The following is an 18,654-nucleotide window of genomic DNA, read 5'->3' as shown; positions in this document are numbered from 1 at the left end:
CTGATCCATTTATTGTCGGTACATACAATAATAATAAGACAGCATACCACACAAAGTATTCCTGTATCATTCATTCACACTTATTATTTGCTCTAATTTTATTTATTTATTATTTTTACAAGAGAGCACTGACCGAGAGAGAAAACTAAGGATACTCCTTGCACTATTTCTCTCCCAAATTTAGATGACATTTTCAAAGTCCGAAATAGGGATGTAATTTCACTTTTCTGAAATTTATTCCATTTTCACTCAAGAACTAAGAATTTTTAATTTTGACGGTTGAAAAACTGTTTACATTGATATTGATTTTTTTATTTTATACTCACTTTATCCATTATTTGTCATGTAATGTATTTTTTTATTTTTGAATGATATTGAATTGTTAACTCATATTATTTTGGCATGAATTCATTTGTATTATATAAATTTTATTGGAAGACCTATTCCATGAAGTGTAGGCCTACGAAAAACGCTGGATTCAAAATTGATTCATTATGATTCTTAAAATCATCCAGTAATACAATTATGGCAAGAATATATTTTTTGAAAATTCTCTTTCATAAAACACTTTTCAGCTTCTGAAGTCTCAATACTACTCTAATAAGTACGGTTGGCATAATTATGATTGACATTTTTAAAGCTGTGTTAATGAGTGTAAACTTCACATGGAATCGACAATACAGTGTTAAAAACTTTATTAGAGCAATATAAGATGTTAGATTCATGATTGGCGAATTCAGTCCCAAACTGAAGTGGTTGTTATTGATGGATAATTATTTTTAAAAGTAAGAGATTGATAGTCTTTTGTTAAGAGAGTTACTTATATATGTTGTTAGAAAAATATTTAAGATCCTGCGTCTTTTTTTCAATATTCAATAAGCTACTTAAACTCTGTGGAATTGTGATACTGACTCTTCATCTATATCCAAACACATACACTGCTATTCCTGGAAGACTCATGTTGAAATTGTTTCAAAGTTTTCACTCATCACACTATATTGTATCTGATACACGCTATTCAGATTTATTAGCTTTGTTACATTGTTAGAACTTATCCAATATTCCCGGGACTTCGCTGAGCCATGACTTTCCTGTCGCATCGTCTGTTTGAATAATACTTCCATCCCTTGTGGCTTGGCCCACAAACAAACCCTAGTTGAGTATACTGCAAGCTGCAAGGCGTAGCTACTTTTAATAGTTAGCATCCATAGAGCTACAGTTTGAGATCAAATGTTTGTTTACTCATGTCACCAGTCAGTGTGAAGAAGAAATCAAACTACAAAAGCTTAAACATTTCATGAAATGAGTTCGGTATCAACTACCTATATTGAAATGGATGATAAAAAATTATGAGACTACATACAGTTCTTATTCATGATTGCTTTTCAAGATGGATGATTCATGTGAATATCTATCGTACTGACGTAACTTCTCACCAGGTATGCCAGCGATATTTGTCGCTTGAGCTTTCAAAACTTTTCCAAATTCTCCTTCTCCAAGGCAAAAATCAATCTTCATTCTTTCCCTGGGAAACTCCCATTCGGGATCAATCTGGAAATAAAGTTTTCATACCATTAATTCCAAAAAACCTACTTTTTGGACTAGTGTATAAATGGAAATTCGGGGAAGGAACTGTTTTGGGCTGTGACAGTTGGTCCTTCCCCAATCATTCAAATTAATTGTGTTTTGTGTATCATATGAATAAATAAATATGAGAATTCGAAAGACACTGGAATATCATCAACAGAAGGCTGAATGCCCATGCCCATTCCGATATCGATATTTGTGGAAAAATGTATAATACGAATAAAGATGCGTAAATAATTTGAAGCACGAATAAAGCCGCCCGAAACTTTATGAAGAAAGAATAGATCTTAGAATTCATAAGTTGTGTAGTTCAGACTAGTTACGGTATTCCTCCATTTTAGCTCACGCTCTCACTTTTCACGTGTTTTATTGTAAGGCTACAATGCATAACAGAATAGGACAGTGGAACGAAAAATTTGCACATTTAACTGGCAGTCTTGAAAGAAGCTGGACCTTGAACTTCCAACCCGTTGAAAAATTCAGTGGGTAGAATGTTTTGCTCCAGTGAATCTGAAAGTTTCCTTACAACTATCACAAAAACGAGAACGATACTGTATGGTACAGACAGAATGGAAGAGAACTGTTTTTGCAGGCTTTATTCACGGTACTGTACTCTATCTCGTATCTTGGCTATATTACAGACTTAGTTTAATCTGTGGTTACCTATATTATACTTTGAATAGTCAAACTGTTTGTTTTCCATTATCAAATAATTTTGCCGTTTGACAGAATATAACTCTCATTAACTCATATAACTGGGATATAACTCATACTACTTGGATATCTTATTACAATAACTGAAAACTCTGATTGGTTCTGGGCTCAGCAAAAACTTACCAACAATGCAGAATCAGTGTCAACTGGCGACTCATTGACAGGAGAAGCAATTGGCTCCAATGTGATAAGGGTATCCGTGGATCGAATATTGGAATTAGTACCGGTCGGTTTCATCTTTCTCCTTGCACTTTCACCAACAAATCTAATAAGAAAAAACTGTTTCAGAGGAATCTAAAGAGAATGAAAATATTGGATTTCAGTTTCTTCCCAAATCTGACAACCAGACCTCATCAGTAGGCTACAAATTTATTATTCATTTTCAGTGAGAAGCAGCAGGAGGATGATAACCAGAGAGTAAAAGTAATGTAATACTGAATGTAATAATAATATATTGTATTACATTCTATACTATCTGATGATACTGTAACGGTTTCGTTTTGAATTGAATTCATTTTACTTAAGGATATATTATATTATATAAGGGTAAATAAATATTCGGAAGTTGAGGGTATATTATATTATATAAGGGTAAATAAATATTCGGAAGTTTTCTCTCACAATAATGGTACCGTATTAAGGTTTTATATCTTCAAACTTATTGATCATGCGTTGCTCTTTGCTGTATTATTATCAACCAGATTATAACTTGCAATCAATGTGAATCCCCTATGAATTTGAAGTTTACGATGATAATTTTATCCGATAAGAGTTGAATAACGTCATGCTTTAATTCGAATCTGAATTAATTGTGAATGGAAAATGATAGTGACGCTAAGTCACGTCAAGTGCAGTGGAACTGAGAAGACATGATCCAAAGGAGAATAGATGAATTCATCATGTTTTTCCTATCACAAAATCAAATCAATCTCGTCTCATTTCTCCTACCCTTTCATAATAACCTTTCAGTATATAGAGAGCACTTTGCTCTTGGATTATTCAGCCAATGTCTAAAGTCTTGTCAGCACTTGATCTCCTTTTTCTCTCCCAGCTTCTTCTGTCCTTTTATAGGTGGGTACATGATTTATTGATTCTCTCTCACTCTGATAGGGTTTCCTCGTTGTACTGTCACCTCTCTAACAACTTTCCTGAGCTTCAACTTCAACTCAGCACACGCTTAATGGATAGCGCCAATCTTGGCGTTGAATTTCAAATAGGAAGATATGAGTTTCAACTGTAGTAAATTGGTAAATATTTGTGTGTAAAGTAATTATTAATATAATGAAATCAATATTATAACCTTATTCGAACTCACTAATTAATCATCACATCCTCTCGATGGTATTAATTACTATTAATTTTTATCAACCAAAAGCCTGATCATTGCACTGATGACACTTATTTAGACGATCATATTTCCATTTTGTACAGAAACGTTTTATTAGGGTATTGGTCACTGATTGTTTTTTCAAAGACTATTAGCAGAAGTAAATTTTCTCAAGATCAAGTCTTGAAGACTCTAGAACTCAAGACACCACCCTCTGATTAGATTCTAGTCTGAGACTCAACGTTTACGGTGTTTTTTTGTGATATTGCAGTGAAATGGTAGATTTTGCGTGCTCAGTATTTAAGCCTAGTTCAGTTGAATTGGTTAAATAGTATAATAGACATTTATCTATTGCATAGCGGAAATTATGTAAGGAATGCACTCACTTGCAAACAATCAGAGTTATGATTGCTGACAATATAATGCTGATAGTCATCACAGCCGAAAGACACGCAGTTCCACACATGTGATATCCACCGAAGATGTGCTCATCTGAATAAAAATACAGAACAAAATAAATTATGAGAGAGAAGTTAGCATATATTTCATAGAGTGCATTCATCCACCTAGTGGCAGCTTAAAAGTTGCCAGAAATTGCCATTTCATAGAACATTATTTTACTCAGCCTTTCATATCAATGCCCCATCTCTACATTATCAAGCTATGGTGGATAAACTTGTCTCCTATGAGATCCGCACTATTGAAACCTCAATAATCATAAAAGAAGTTCAAAAGTTGATACCTTACACTTAACAGTGTTAATTCGAATAATACTTGAATATAGAAGTGTATATACTTAATTCATAGGTTCTATCTGGTAGAATTATCAATTTATAAAAGAAATTTCCCAATTGAGGATTATTTCAGAAGCTGAAGAAGCTGAAGAAGCTGAAGTATTTAAAGAAAGTCTACTAAAATATTAATGAAAATAATCCTGTTATGATAAAAACATCTGCAGAGACTGTTAATTGAAATGGAATGAATGTCGGGTCCAAAGTTGTGAGATTTTCCATCTCAAGCTTGATTTATAAAGGTTGAGGCTTCATGTTTGAGGATAATATAAAGTATTCAAAATATTATATTCTGCTCGATTAATTGCACATAGTTACAGTTCATACATCCACCATAATAATATACTAACCACTGACTTGATAAATTGGTGATGACGTTGCCATAATAGTGGTTGTTGTAGTTGATGTTGAATTGAACTTTTTCCTGGTTCCATTGGCTTTCTTCTGATTAGAAGCATCTAATGTGGTGTTCGACTTTTTCTGAGTACTAATGGTATTGAGGGATGAGCAAGTGCATTTGGCTGTGTGATCACAGGTGCACAATCCAACTGTCCATCCTATTCCTCGCTCTTTATTTGATGGATTCAATATACCAAAGATGAATTCTGTAAAATAAAACACATTTCTCCTGTTTCACTTCTAGTATAGTTGCTATGGATTTTCAAGATTATTTTATATCAATCGAATTATGCTGCGATATGACATATAAAAACTATAATTTTCAGGTAATTACCATAGCATCATAACCTATTCTAAAAGCAGGGAAAATTTAACTTATTTCGAGTGAAATCTAACGGGGAGAATAGTGAAGTGTTAGGTAATTTTTTTCGATTTAATTTTTTTTTGCACAGAGATACATCGAATATCTCATGTTATGGATATTTTATGATTCATTTTATTATCTTGGAAATTGCTATTTAATTTTTTTATATTGATATTTTATATATTACATTATTTATACCTACATATTTTAACTTATTCATTTTTTACTTTCCTTGCCCTATTACCATAGGTAAGGAAAGTAGCCTATTACTTTCCGAAAAAAATTTAGGTACCCCAATTTCTAAATTTCTATACGTTTCAAGGTCCCCTGAGTCCAAAAAAGTGGTTTTTGGGTATTGGTCTGTATGTGTGTGTGTGTGTGGTGTGTGTGTGTGTGTGTGTGTGTGTGTGTTGTGTGTGTGTGTGTGTGTGTGTGTGTGTGTGTGTGTGTGTGTGTGTTGTGTGTGTGTGTGTGTGTGTGTGTGGTGTGTGTGTGTGGTGTGTGTGTGTGTGTGTGTGTGTGTGTGTGTGTTGTGTGTGTGTGTGTGTGTGTGTGTGTGTTGTGTGTGTGTGTGTGTGTGTATGTGTGTGGTGTGTGTGTGTGTATGTGTGTGTGTGTATGTGCGTCTGTGTACACGATATCTCATCTCCCAATTAACGGAATGACTTGAAATTTGGAACGTAGGGTCCTTACAATACAAGGATCCGACTCGGACAATTTCGATCAAATGCGATTCAAGATGGCGGCTAAAATGACGAAAATGTTGTCAACAACAGGGTTTTTCGCGATTTTCTCGAAAACGGCTCCAACGATTTTGATTAAAGTTATAACTGAAATAGTCATCGATAAGCTCTATCAACTGCCACAAGTCCCATAACTGTAAAAATTTCAAGAGCTCCGCCCCATCTATGCAAAGTTTGATTTTAGATTCTCAATTATCAGGCTTCAGATACAATTTAAACGGAAAATTTCGGGTGGAAAAGATTAATTAATATTCAATTGTCATCTCAGAGACAGAGTAGGCTGTCAGAGAACTATTGTCTTTATCTGTTTCAAGGCTTAAACGGAAATTACTAAAAAATTTTGCCATTTCAGAGCAAGTCAAAGAATTATATAAAAATTACAATAATAGAAGAAAAGATGGATAATTACTTGACTCTGTGCAATCTTGAGGACACAACCTGGGATTTAATTCTTCGTGAGGATCGCACCAGTTATCTGGACAAGTTCTTGGGTTGGTCACACATGTGTAATAGCCTATTCTTGTGAGTGAATTGCCATTTGATTTTCCATCAGTGTCTGTTGGTGTTCTCCAAACACAGCCAACTGGGCTATTAGCACTGGAGCTGAAAACATAAACAGATTTGCATAACAATTGGATGGAATTTGAAATGCAGAGAAGGACATGATATGAATATGAAGGTTTTAATTACAGTAGCCTAGTTGCTTATAATACACGCATAAGTTGACTATTATTCAAAACACCAAGTGCCTCTAATAAAAAAAAAGAAAATAAAGAAATTGAGAAGGAATTTGAGAAGAAATTAGTCAATGTCTTACAGCAATGAAAGGAGTGATCTGACTGTATAAAGATCAGCCACATAATCATAAACCTTAATCCCGACAGAAAATAGAAAACAGTATTTCTATCAAATTTTAGAAATTATTATTCATTCGAATTTCTCATATTCATTTCCAATGCAACAAGAATTTGGATATTGGCGAAGTTGATTGAGCCACAATTGAATTTCATGAATTGATGTGATAAGAACCAATTTTAAACTGATGCACCTCCATTTCCAAGTGATAGTTCAATGTTCAATCAGTACAGTACTGTGAATAATTCAAATTTCTTAAATGGGAACAATATCCAATAAGGAAAATGAATAAATCATTCTACTTCCAAGAATTATTTAAAGCATAATATATTTGTCAAAAAATAGTCTTGAAAAACAAAAAAAAAGAATATTGTTGGTAGCTGAAAATTAAGGCATACATTATTAGATTTAACTTATTGTGAATGAAGTATAGTGTTTGTATTGAATTATTGATCGTAATCAAATCATTGATGAAATATAATATTATTCTCTAATTTTTCATGATACGTAAATAAATTAGGCATTATCATAGAATACCGTAACGATGTAAGTATCATACTCTCTGGCATTATACATAGAATTCCAGTATCGTTTAAGTAACTAACTCATTTCCACTTGGAAAGACTAGAATGAATAAACTTAATGCGTACCTATAAAATTTGTGTGCAAAGTGTGGGTGTGTGGAGCTGTGGATGGAAGACAAAGAAAAGCGGAGCACTGCTCGGTTCCATGCCCTGGAGTCCATGCAATAAACCTAAACTTAACGCCAGAAAGATCTTCCATTTTGTCTTCCTCCTGAAATTTCTCTCTTCATATATCAGGTGCCTCACTTTGCTAGGTTCCTAATTCAGCCAAGAACGTGTAAAACAAAATTAGGGAATACCTTTTCTTATCATTCAGTGCTTAATGGCAAATCTGGTTGCCGGCTTAGCAAGATTGTGATTCCTATGAAGACATCTAGATAGTTGATCGTGCTGTAGTCGATAGTTCTATTTATAATGATAGGATAGCAAAAACTTAAATTTTTATTCATTCATAACTCCACCTTCATTGTATTATCATTCATCCCATCATCATCACCTAGGCTTAGAATACTTCTAGAAAGTCGCCTTTGTAAAATGATAAAATAATAAATTTAATAAATCATTGGAATCTGAAAGTACACTTCTGAATCTGAATCTTTTCACACTTTCAATTTCTCATCTAGAAAATATCCACAAAATTGTTTAGTATTTCTCCAGCTTCTGCCTGTCACATCTTATGATTGAGGATGATATCGAAGCTTGTGTGTGGGTAAAGAAGCGAATGATAATGAGAGATGAGTGGACTTACAGTTTTAGGTTTATTACTACAGTTATTTGGAGGAGTTGGTTCGAGTGGTCACCCTTCCAACGGGACTGACAGGCGCATGATTCTTAACTTAAGCGATACCTTATCAGCTTAAGACCAATGACAATGAGTCAAACCGCTTCCCATTTGCATTTACAAATAATTCCTAATTTTTTATTGTTGGGATTCCGTCTTATTTAATCGGTTACATACTGACTATTGTAGAGAGTGTTTTAACCATAGCCTACATGATGTAGTGCAGAAAAAATGAAACGAAAAGTAGAAAAAGAGGTCACAAAAAATGAAAATACATCGCTGCAGAAACATTGAAAAAGATTTTCTCCGTCAATAGTCCTATACTCTACTCACTATAAAATGTAATGTTTATGAAGTGTGAAATGGAGGCACACATCTATTCATCAGTATGCCATTGAATTTATTTGAATGGAATATTTCTCTATTATTTTAATAATGCAGGAGATGAGGCTACTTACTCTAGGAAATTGCCGGTTCCAAGACCGCATCTTTGAATGCATGTTTTCTCGTTCTCCTTTTCAGAACATGTCGACCAAGCGTTGATATTGCTAATATTATTAGTTCCACACGGAGACATTCCAAGTGTTGAAATATTCACATTTATTATGACCGAACCATTGTGTCCCAACTTTGGTCCTACCCAACTGATGTTTAACATGATATTGCTGTAAATTGTGAATGAAAGATTAGTTTCTATGAATATGATTTTATTCCTGGATCATCCACACTTATCGAACAGTTATTTTAGGAATTTTATCAATCGATTACTCTCAATTTTTTTATTCCTCATAAGTCTTCTCTGAATCAGTGTGAACTATGAGATATGATAGATGTACCGTACATAAAATCTCCAATTATAAATAATAATAGATAGTTTTATTTTCATTTTTCCATTCATTCATTATTTATTGATGTACACATTGTATGAATCAATGGAGAATAAATCGATCAATCAATATTGATGAGAACCTTACTAGTATAAATAAGAAAATGAATTTGTTTGATAAATTGCTATAGGAAAGCGAAAGTTTACTTATGAGGACAGGTACATTCTAGTACAAAGCTGACACCACTTGTATAAACATAGGTCTAGACTAGAGGGTTCCAATACCTAGAGGGTATTTTTCACCTTGAGCCCAAATAAATTTGCTCAATAGTTAGTAATAAATCGAATTTCGCAGTCATTTATTTGTGAGGTGGGATTATAGCCATAGGAAGAAAGTAATCTTGACGTGAAAAATGGGAGAGAATGAATTAATTGGTACCATTTACTTAAGTACATCAAGTTTTCAATTTAATCTTTAAGCATGTTGTCGAATATTTCTGTCTCCCTAATTATTCTTGAAAACTTGATGACTTCAGAGAATACGATTATATTATTAATTTATTAGAATAATAAGAAATTCATTTTAAAATATGAGATTTATTCACAGTCTATGAAAAATAGATACAATAAAAAATTGAATAAACACTCATCTCTTTACAATTGATGAAACACAATCAAACAGATTGAGTTTATATTTTGTAGTTGGTGGAGTTCAATTATCTCTCAATAGGGAGGCATAGAGAGTCACGGATAACAAGCGGGAAGAGGATAGCAGAGGATTAAACAAGTTGATCAATCAAAACCAATAATCCAACAAACATGATGAAAAGTACCGTGCAAAGTTCAAGGACTCAAGTAGGAAGAGGTTAACTTTGTTAATTGAATTGTGATAACAGCTTCTCGACAGTCTGGATTTTGGTTGAGCGGGTAAATTGAGTTTGTGTTTGATTTGATAGGAATGACGTGTATCAAAATCTGCCACTCAAAACCTCCAGATTATTGACTTATATGTTATATCGTTTATAAGGTTCAATGAACTAAAAGTCTTTTTCTTCAGGTTTTGAACTTAGATATAGTTGATTGAGAAATAAGTTCATTTACAATATGTATGTTCACATATTACAAGTTATATATTTTGATTCAGAGGTCGTTTTCTAAGGCTGTATTCACAACTTACTGTACTCCTTCAATCTAAATTTAATCTACCAAGAATTTAATTTCAATTTCATATTAGAGATTCCATATTCTCGAGAAATGTATGAAAATATCTGCTCTTTCAAAGTGGCCGGGTATCGTAAGCTGGAATGTAGAATATTCATGAAGCTGGAGGTGTTAGGGAACATTATTCATAGTTTGACAACGCTGTCAGGTGCTCAGAGCAGGTTGTCGGAAGCTCATGCAACATGGAATGCTTCAATACATTTCGGAAGAACATAATCCATATACTTCGAAATTGATTTTCAATAGACTCTCATGAAGCTTTCAAAGCTTGTATAGAGAGCTGAATTTCAAAGTAGAAACTAGTGGAGAAAATTTGAAATATCAGTGGATGAAGCTTTCAGAGATATTATTTTCTGTCAGTTGAGCTGATAGAAGTTCTATAGACATGTTTTGTCCATGTACAAATCTTTAGTGGGAGATTAAAAAAACTCTTGACATGAATGATGTCAAGAGCAAGTAACACTTCGAGTAGCGCTATATTTTCATCATAATCATATTTCAAACTCAAATGAATCGCTAATTGCAGAAAGGGAACATGTCCAGTTTTCATAATTTTACAGGAGAGACAAAAAACTTATTCAAACCTGAATCTAAACCTGTAGTAAACGATATATTCAAAACGTCGTCATTACAATGCTTTCAGTTGGACATGTATCCTTCCTACAGTAAACGATGTATCTTACATTAAATAGTTGATTTTTTGAAAAAGTTGGACATGTTCCTACGATGAATGTAGAAAATGTATCAAATCAGTGGAATTATGAATCCATTTTGAAAATTATTCTATCCAATATTTCTCTTTTAATAATTAGGAAGCATACATAAGAAGCAGAACCTAGAAAGAATATATATATATATATATATATATATATATATATATATATATATATATATATAGGTCTATATATATATATAATATTTCATCAAACTTCTATTTGGTAAGATATCGGACTTCATAGATAATCCACAATGTAATATGTCCACAAGAATAGAAAATTCCAAACTTGAACAAAGAATAACGTTTACGACGGATGAGCTTATCAAAGCTTTGGATAAAATTGCAGCAAAATACAGAATAGGTACAAAATTTATTTCTCTAAAAAGCATAACTACAAATAAAGTACATGATACAAAATCATCTCTCCATTAAAAGAGAGAAAATTCACACTCTAACATTTAAAAAAAAATTGACAACAAAATCGCTTACCTGTATTTGTTGAGACCTATTGTATTATTCAAGTAGAGAATGCCAAATGCCTTTGTCACATCAAAGTTGCCTCTGTAGCTGTTCAGTTTAAACTCGTATCCTTCTAGAGATTTAGCATTATTTGGTTCTGCCAGCCTTGTGAGTGGAGTTGCCTTTAAACTGAGCATAACTGTGGACGGGTAGACAACCGGATTCATCAGGTAGTTGTGATCAATATGGCTGCGCTTCACCTTTGTTCTGGCGGGAAATGATCGTTCACAAACCACAGAATTAGTTTCTTCATCGAAGTAGATTCTAATCGGTACATCGACCTGGAAGTCGAATTCAGTAACTCATTGAAAATTGCTACACAATGAAGGGATGTTGAATACATTTCAGTTATTTCGTTACATAAAAAAATTCCAGTGAAGACATTTGCATAATTACGGTGTTGAACATTCTAAATCCCATTTATTCGATAGATTTCAAGAACGAATCAATAGAGAAATTTTCATTCCATTTATTCTTTGAATTCTCAACGTTGAGTTGGACATCTGTATACAGCTCAAGCTGCTCACGCAACTCATGATTTTCGTCTCAAAACGTCGTTCTTCTAAAGGTGCGTACAGATATACGCGCCATGAACATGAGCAATTCACTTTCAATCACCTGACTATATGTGTATCTTCACAGAAACGGTATAAGATATAGATATAAAAAGCTTGGCATCAGCTGATTAAAAGTGAATTGCTCATGTTCGCGGCGCGTAAATCTCTACGCACCTTAATGTATTGAATATTATTGTTAATCAAACGTTTTTTATTTATATCCACAGTCAATATAGAGAAAGAAAAATCATTGCAGTTGGAAATTCAAACATTTCTAAATACCAAAAGAAAATTAGACTGAACCCAATATCATACACAGGGAAAAAACTCCATTCAAGAACATAGTCAATGTATCGTGTATTTCTCATTATTAGACAGCTTCAAATTTCTCAATGTTCAAATTTTCAATTTTATCTCATTTATTGATTTATCATCCAATCATTATTTATTTAATATATTCTTTATTCCTCCATAAAATGACTATAGAATTATTTTACACAAAGTAGGTATTCACCAGGTTGTAGGGCTTGTTGAAATTCTGAAAAAAATGATACCAAAAAACGCAAAATTGAAAATGTTGAAACTAGGAGGTTTCCCAAGACCAGCGAAGCTATGTTCCTCAATTTTGATCAATACTTATTCTCTACTGAATCTCCCTGTTTACTGATAAAATGAACAGTGATGCCATTTGCTGGCATGTGTACTATTCGACCTACTCTAACCATCTAGAATTGAATACATGGTGAGCTTCTCCACAAATACAGCTGCCTTTAAACCTCCGGTTGGGATGCGTCTCCTAATAGGCTTACCCATTCCCAGCAATGCATGCTGACCAGGAGCTGATTTCTCCAGCTCAGCGCTGTCTCCAAAATCCTTTAACAACCTAGAATATCACGGATTCTTGTGTACCAACATCTAGTGTCAAACTATGAATTGCAGAAAATTACACCGATTTGTTCAACAATGTCGGGAGACAGAGCTTCGCTGTGGAGAACAAAAGCATAGAAAACTTATAACGATAAGAAAATTATGATAGGCCTGTATTTATAATTTCAAAAGTAAAATCGCTAATTTTGAATTTGATATTGTCGCTAGAGTCAATGATTGAGATTTTTTTCAGCGATCATTATGTTGATCATGTCGATTACTTTCTTGCCAGATAATATTTCTCGTGAGATCAGCGGATTGAATGCAATAGCTGAGGCATAATTTTTTCTCACTTCCATTATCGACAGACGACGAAAATTTCAGCTGTTTTTCCAATGATGAAAATTATACTTTCAATGTCCTTCAACGAGTTATCCTATAGAGAACTAATACATTCGAATTCTTATATTACCATGAACCTAATTTGTTCCAAATTTAGTGAGAATCGTTAGAGCCGTTTTCAAAATCCGGTGACATAGTCATATTATAAATAGATATACAAATCTCAGTACCCTTTTTACTTTCCTTGCCCTATTACCATAGGTAAGGAAAGTATTGCTTTCCAAAAAAAATTAAGGTACCCTAATTTCATGTTTTCTATACGTTTCAAGGTCCCCTGAGTCCAAAAAAATGATTTTTGGGTGTTGGTCTGTGTGTGTGAATGTGTGTATGTGTGTGTGTGTGTATGTCTGTGAACACGATAACTCCATTCCTAATTAACCGATCGACTTGAAATTTTAAACTTAAGGTCCCTATACCATGAGGACCCGACAATAAGAAATTCAATAAAATTCAATTCAAGATGGCGGAAAAAATGGCGGATAATTACTAAAAAACCATGTTTTTCACGTTTTTCTCGAAAATGGCTCTAACGATTTTCTTCAAATTTATATCATGGATAGCTATTTATAAGCCCTATCAACTAGCATAAGTCTCATTTCTGGGAAAATTTCAGGAGCTCCGTAATATTCTTGAGAAAAATGGCGGAAAATGACAAAAAAACCATGTTTTTCACGGTTTTCTCGAAAACGGCTCCAACGATTTTCTTCAAATTTATACCATGGATAGCTATTTTTAAGCCCTATCAACTGGCATGAGTCTCATTTCTGGGAAAATTCCATGAGCTCCGTAATATTCTTGAGAAAAATGGCGGATAATGACTAAAAATCCATGTTTTTCACCGTTTTCTCGAAAACTGCTCTAACGATTTACTTCAAATTCATACCATGGATAGATATTCATAAGCACTATCAACTGGCATGAGTCTCATTTCTGGGAAAATTCCATGAGCTCCGTAATATTCTTGAGAAAAATGGCGGATAATGACAAAAAACCAGGTTTTTCACGGTTTTCTCGAAAACGGCTCTAACGATTTTCTTCAAATTCAAGCCATGGGTATTCATAAAATGGGTATTCATGGGTATTCATGGAATTCATAAGTCCTATCAAATGACATGAGTTTTTCCTTGGAAAATTGCAGGAGCTCTGTAATATTCTTGAGAAAAACGGCGGATAATTACTAAAAAACCATGTTTTTCACGATTTTTTCAAAATAACTTGACCGATTTTTTTCAAATTCATACTCTGTATAGTTATTTATCAGCTCTATTAACTGGCATGAGTCTCCTTTCTGGGAAACTAATGGGGGGTCCACCCCATCCTTGAGAAATGGACTTTGTAACCTCCTTCTCGTGCATGAGGTAGGTAGGTAGAGCAGTTCATAAAAAGAACACATAGTCGAGATATTTCATCTGTAGAACAGCTGTTTTGACGACTTTAAAAAAATGACGACTAAAAAAATTATTGAATTTCACAATTTACACAAAGGAAAAAGTACTCTGAAAACAATTATATACACACATATACAGAAGTCTGATCGTAGTTTCGAATATGAGCAAGGAAAGTTGTGTGAGTGTACCACACCAGATTTTTGAAATATTTTATCACATGTTTCGGACATTCATGCCATTTTGAAAATGTTTTTCTTTGAATTTGTATTTCTATTATTTATATTACAAGTAGCCCTAAACAGAAAAGAGGCATATTATAAACATGTAAACAGAAATTGCTCGCTTAATATTATAAGATTATTTTGAACTCTCCACCATTTAAATAAGTATCAATTACGTATGATCAATGAATCATGATAAATCACATCATAAACTGATCATTGGGATCATATATCTTCATTGACATTATCAATACGAGATCAATATGACATCATAATCAGACTCAATATGGTCTTTGAAATATAAATATCGGGCGACGAGCTCCGCTAGGGGGTTAATGGGCATAGGAATGGAAAATTCAAAAGCAAAAATCATAGAATTATCCTTAAAAATGTAGTATTTGCTTCAGAATTATCGGTATGTACTGTAAGACAATAAAATGAATGCAATGAGAGAATAGGATTTCTTATGTTCAGTTTCATCCTATTCTCTCATTACATCCATTTTCGCAATTAAAAAATGGACAGAGGAATAGATAGGATAGGAGGATGGATAGGATGGTAGGATGGATAGGAGGAATAGGATGATGAAGATGAATGTAATGATGTTTCTTCTTCTCAATCCTCCTCCTCTTCTTCTTCTCCTTCTAAGCTGAGAATATTGTCACGTTTTACACGTGATCAGCTGATTGATACAGAATGTTCCAGAAGTAGTGTCGAACAGTTTAGGGTATTGTTCCTGGATGATAGGAGACTACAAGTGTCGTATTTGAAGTGTACAAAACTCAGCGGTTATCCTTATATAGCTGTCATTTTGTTTTTTCAACTTGGGAATTTTTTATCTCAAGAACGAAATGTTGTATTGATCTGAAATTTGGCATGAATATTTAAGCGGATATCTCGAAAAATAGATGAGGTATAAAAAAGTTGTTGAATGAATATTTTAGGAAATTATGTAATCAGTAAGTAATGAGTCTTTTCCAAAGCTCGATTAGTTTTAGTGGTAATTTATTCATGCTGTCACCTTCATGATAAAATCCCGAATGAGGTGAGAGAAATATTTTCAAGTGAATTCTTCAACATTTCTTGCTTCAAACAGTTTTGAGAAATTGGATTACGTGCAACAATAAATCAGTCATGATTAATTGTGGCGACTCCAGCGAAACCCTTCAAGTAATTTTGAATTGACGGTGACTTGAATTGATTCCATCTCACTGGCATTGGACAACTATTGTGAAAGAGCTTTAATCATCCAATTTGTTCACTCAAACTGCCAATTTCTCTGTTACTCTTTGTCTTGATTGTATTGTTGGTTGCCAGGACACAACTAGAATCCAGAGCGATGGATAAAATCTAGGATCTTATTAGAGTTTTGAATTTAAGCCTTGAGACATCCAACATTTTTCAATCACGGACTTAATTGTTCAGGAGAATGCCCAGTTGAAAAACAGTAGAGAAAAACAACATTAAACCATGATACCACCTATAAATTTGGAAGGAAAATAGCACAAGGACTACCTTATTATTTTATCTTTCAATGTTATTACATTAGTGTCATTTGCATTGTAAATAAATGAATCAAATGAATGAATGAATGATTTGTTTGGAAAATGATTTTTGATTTTCCTTGTATCCATAAGATTTATGAGACATTAAAATTTTAGTCCATATCCACAAATAATTCCTATTCTTCAATGCGAATTAATAATCATGAACAATCATTAATAATATTAATAAACATAATAATGATATGGTATTTTGAGTTCGTGCGGTCAAATAAAGTTCATGTTTTGCTGTTCATATATTCATGCTATATTTTGATTTAGTGGAACTTTGTTCCTTGGATGGAACAATGTTGTTGAACTGCAGTACTCGAAATCTTCAATCCGATTTCACGTTATGAGTAATATTTTGGAACCAGCAGGAGCTATAATCTTGTGCATTCTTTCATCTTGCATCCGCTATTCCTTGTTATTTCGTATTTCTCAAAGATTTCAAGATTTTAGTCGATCAGAAATGATTATTTTGATCACTCTCTCAAATAGATTAATCTCATTGTTATAGGAGTTGCAGAACTCCTCAACACAATATTTTTTCTCTAGTTGTTGAATCTATGAGAGTATTATTTTTGCAAATTATTCCATAACCGATCAACAATACCTAAAAAACTGGAGATTATGAAATTCAAAAAGTTATGATCATAATTTATAAAAATGCTAAAAAGTTGGACAGGCGAAAAAAGTTGGACAGGTGAATGCTAAAAGTTGAACAAATCGGTGTGATCTCCAGCAATCTTACCTTGCAACAAAACATATTTTTACAGGAATAGAAAAAATACCAACAATAATTATTGTGTAGAATGTTGGAAATATACTTTGATCATAAATCATTTGGTTGGAAAATGATGTAGTATTTATCTATCAAGACAACAGCTCACTGAAATATTTAGAAACTTTTTCCCAGATTGAAATTTCAAGGTGTTTTCATCTCCAACCCCATCCATGAATAATGATTTTTATTATGTTTTATAAATACTCCGTGACTTCATCCAGAATTGCATTTTGAAGTATTCTATTTTCAAACTCATCAGAGAAACCATAGAATGATCTCTATAATTTTCTATTTCTGGTTATCAAATAAGTTTCAGAGAGTCACAGAAGTTTCAATATCATTCTCAACCGGTGCAAAACTCAGAGTAAAACGGATAAATTAAAAACCCTTTTGATTTTTCATCATGACAGATTCATAGGTGAGAGGACATGTAAAGCAGGTTATTCATGTGAGATAATAAATCTGAAGGTAATCAGAAAAGAAATGTCAGCTTTCCGCTGAGCTTTTCAAGTGTGAGGAATCGCTGTCAGAGAAGCGAACGAATTTTAATCAAGCGTCGGAATAAGGGAAAGAGTGAGTGAGTAATACTGTGCATCCAACCAGGTCTGGTTGGAGTGGATTAATTACTGAAACTATTTGACTGAAACTGAATGAGTTCTGGAAATTTTTCTAGTTTCAATATTGGGAATCTAGTTCTGAAGTTGAAAATTTAACTTTGGTTGAAACGTAGAATCTATTGATGCAGGAGTTGAAAATGGATAACCGAAAATTGATTCACAAAATAATGTGTTTAAGAATAATATAATTTATAATCTGACATCGATAAATTTCAGAATACGATTGATCAAGTGTGGTTGATCAACTTATCAATCTGTACCTAGTACGGTGTTGAGTCAAGCTATTTTTTAGAAAGATTCTAATATAGGTTGCTATTCATAGCACTTTCAACAGAGTTATTATGGAATGATATACTGAATAATAGAACAAACACACAATATTCTTCTACAAGCATACTGTTATAACATAATGCCTCATGCTCATTCTCAGACTCAGTGCTTAATGCTTAAAAACCATGATGCATTGGAAGCAATTCAAGTGAGGTCCACGTTATAATGGCAGAGTTTAATTAGCAATGGTATTGCTATCCTTGTCTATCATTCAACAAAGCTGATAGCACTATCTCTTTCTCGCTTTGCTCTGTTCCCAGATCGTCTTTTAACAATGTAGAATTGATAATTAATTAACTAAATATTTCATTTTAATTAGGGAAATTCATTGAGAAATTATTGAAAAATATAATTTCTTGCTTCATAAAATATAGTTTATTATTTTAAACGAGAATGAAAAGTTAATATTACATCAATAAACCTGTATCAGCTACCGTCTATAGAAGGCATTGACAAGACATAGGATCGGCAACGTTGTTCTGCTATCTTTCTCCAATGCCATTATAACGTGGACC

General features: G+C 33.2%; 1 protein-coding gene across 1 annotated transcript in view; it reads right to left on the bottom strand.

Annotated features, from left to right (window-relative positions):
- LOC111057641 (proto-oncogene tyrosine-protein kinase receptor Ret) overlaps nucleotides 1-18,654 on the bottom strand; it is a 40,892-nt gene that overhangs the window by 6,800 nt on the left and 15,438 nt on the right. Inside the window, exons 3-9 of the mRNA XM_039432393.1 lie at nucleotides 11,400-11,710; nucleotides 8,604-8,810; nucleotides 6,335-6,528; nucleotides 4,770-5,024; nucleotides 4,015-4,120; nucleotides 2,425-2,566; nucleotides 1,437-1,551 (exon numbers count right to left, since the gene is read on the bottom strand). Of these exons, the coding sequence (XP_039288327.1) occupies nucleotides 1,437-1,551; nucleotides 2,425-2,566; nucleotides 4,015-4,120; nucleotides 4,770-5,024; nucleotides 6,335-6,528; nucleotides 8,604-8,810; nucleotides 11,400-11,596 (1,216 nt within the window). The 5' untranslated portion in view covers nucleotides 11,597-11,710. The remainder of the gene's footprint in view (nucleotides 1-1,436; nucleotides 1,552-2,424; nucleotides 2,567-4,014; nucleotides 4,121-4,769; nucleotides 5,025-6,334; nucleotides 6,529-8,603; nucleotides 8,811-11,399; nucleotides 11,711-18,654) is intronic.

Source organism: Nilaparvata lugens, chromosome 1, assembly GCF_014356525.2.
Source record: "Nilaparvata lugens isolate BPH chromosome 1, ASM1435652v1, whole genome shotgun sequence".
Taxonomy (NCBI): domain Eukaryota; kingdom Metazoa; phylum Arthropoda; class Insecta; order Hemiptera; family Delphacidae; genus Nilaparvata; species Nilaparvata lugens.
This window is presented reverse-complemented; position numbering and strand designations above follow the sequence as displayed.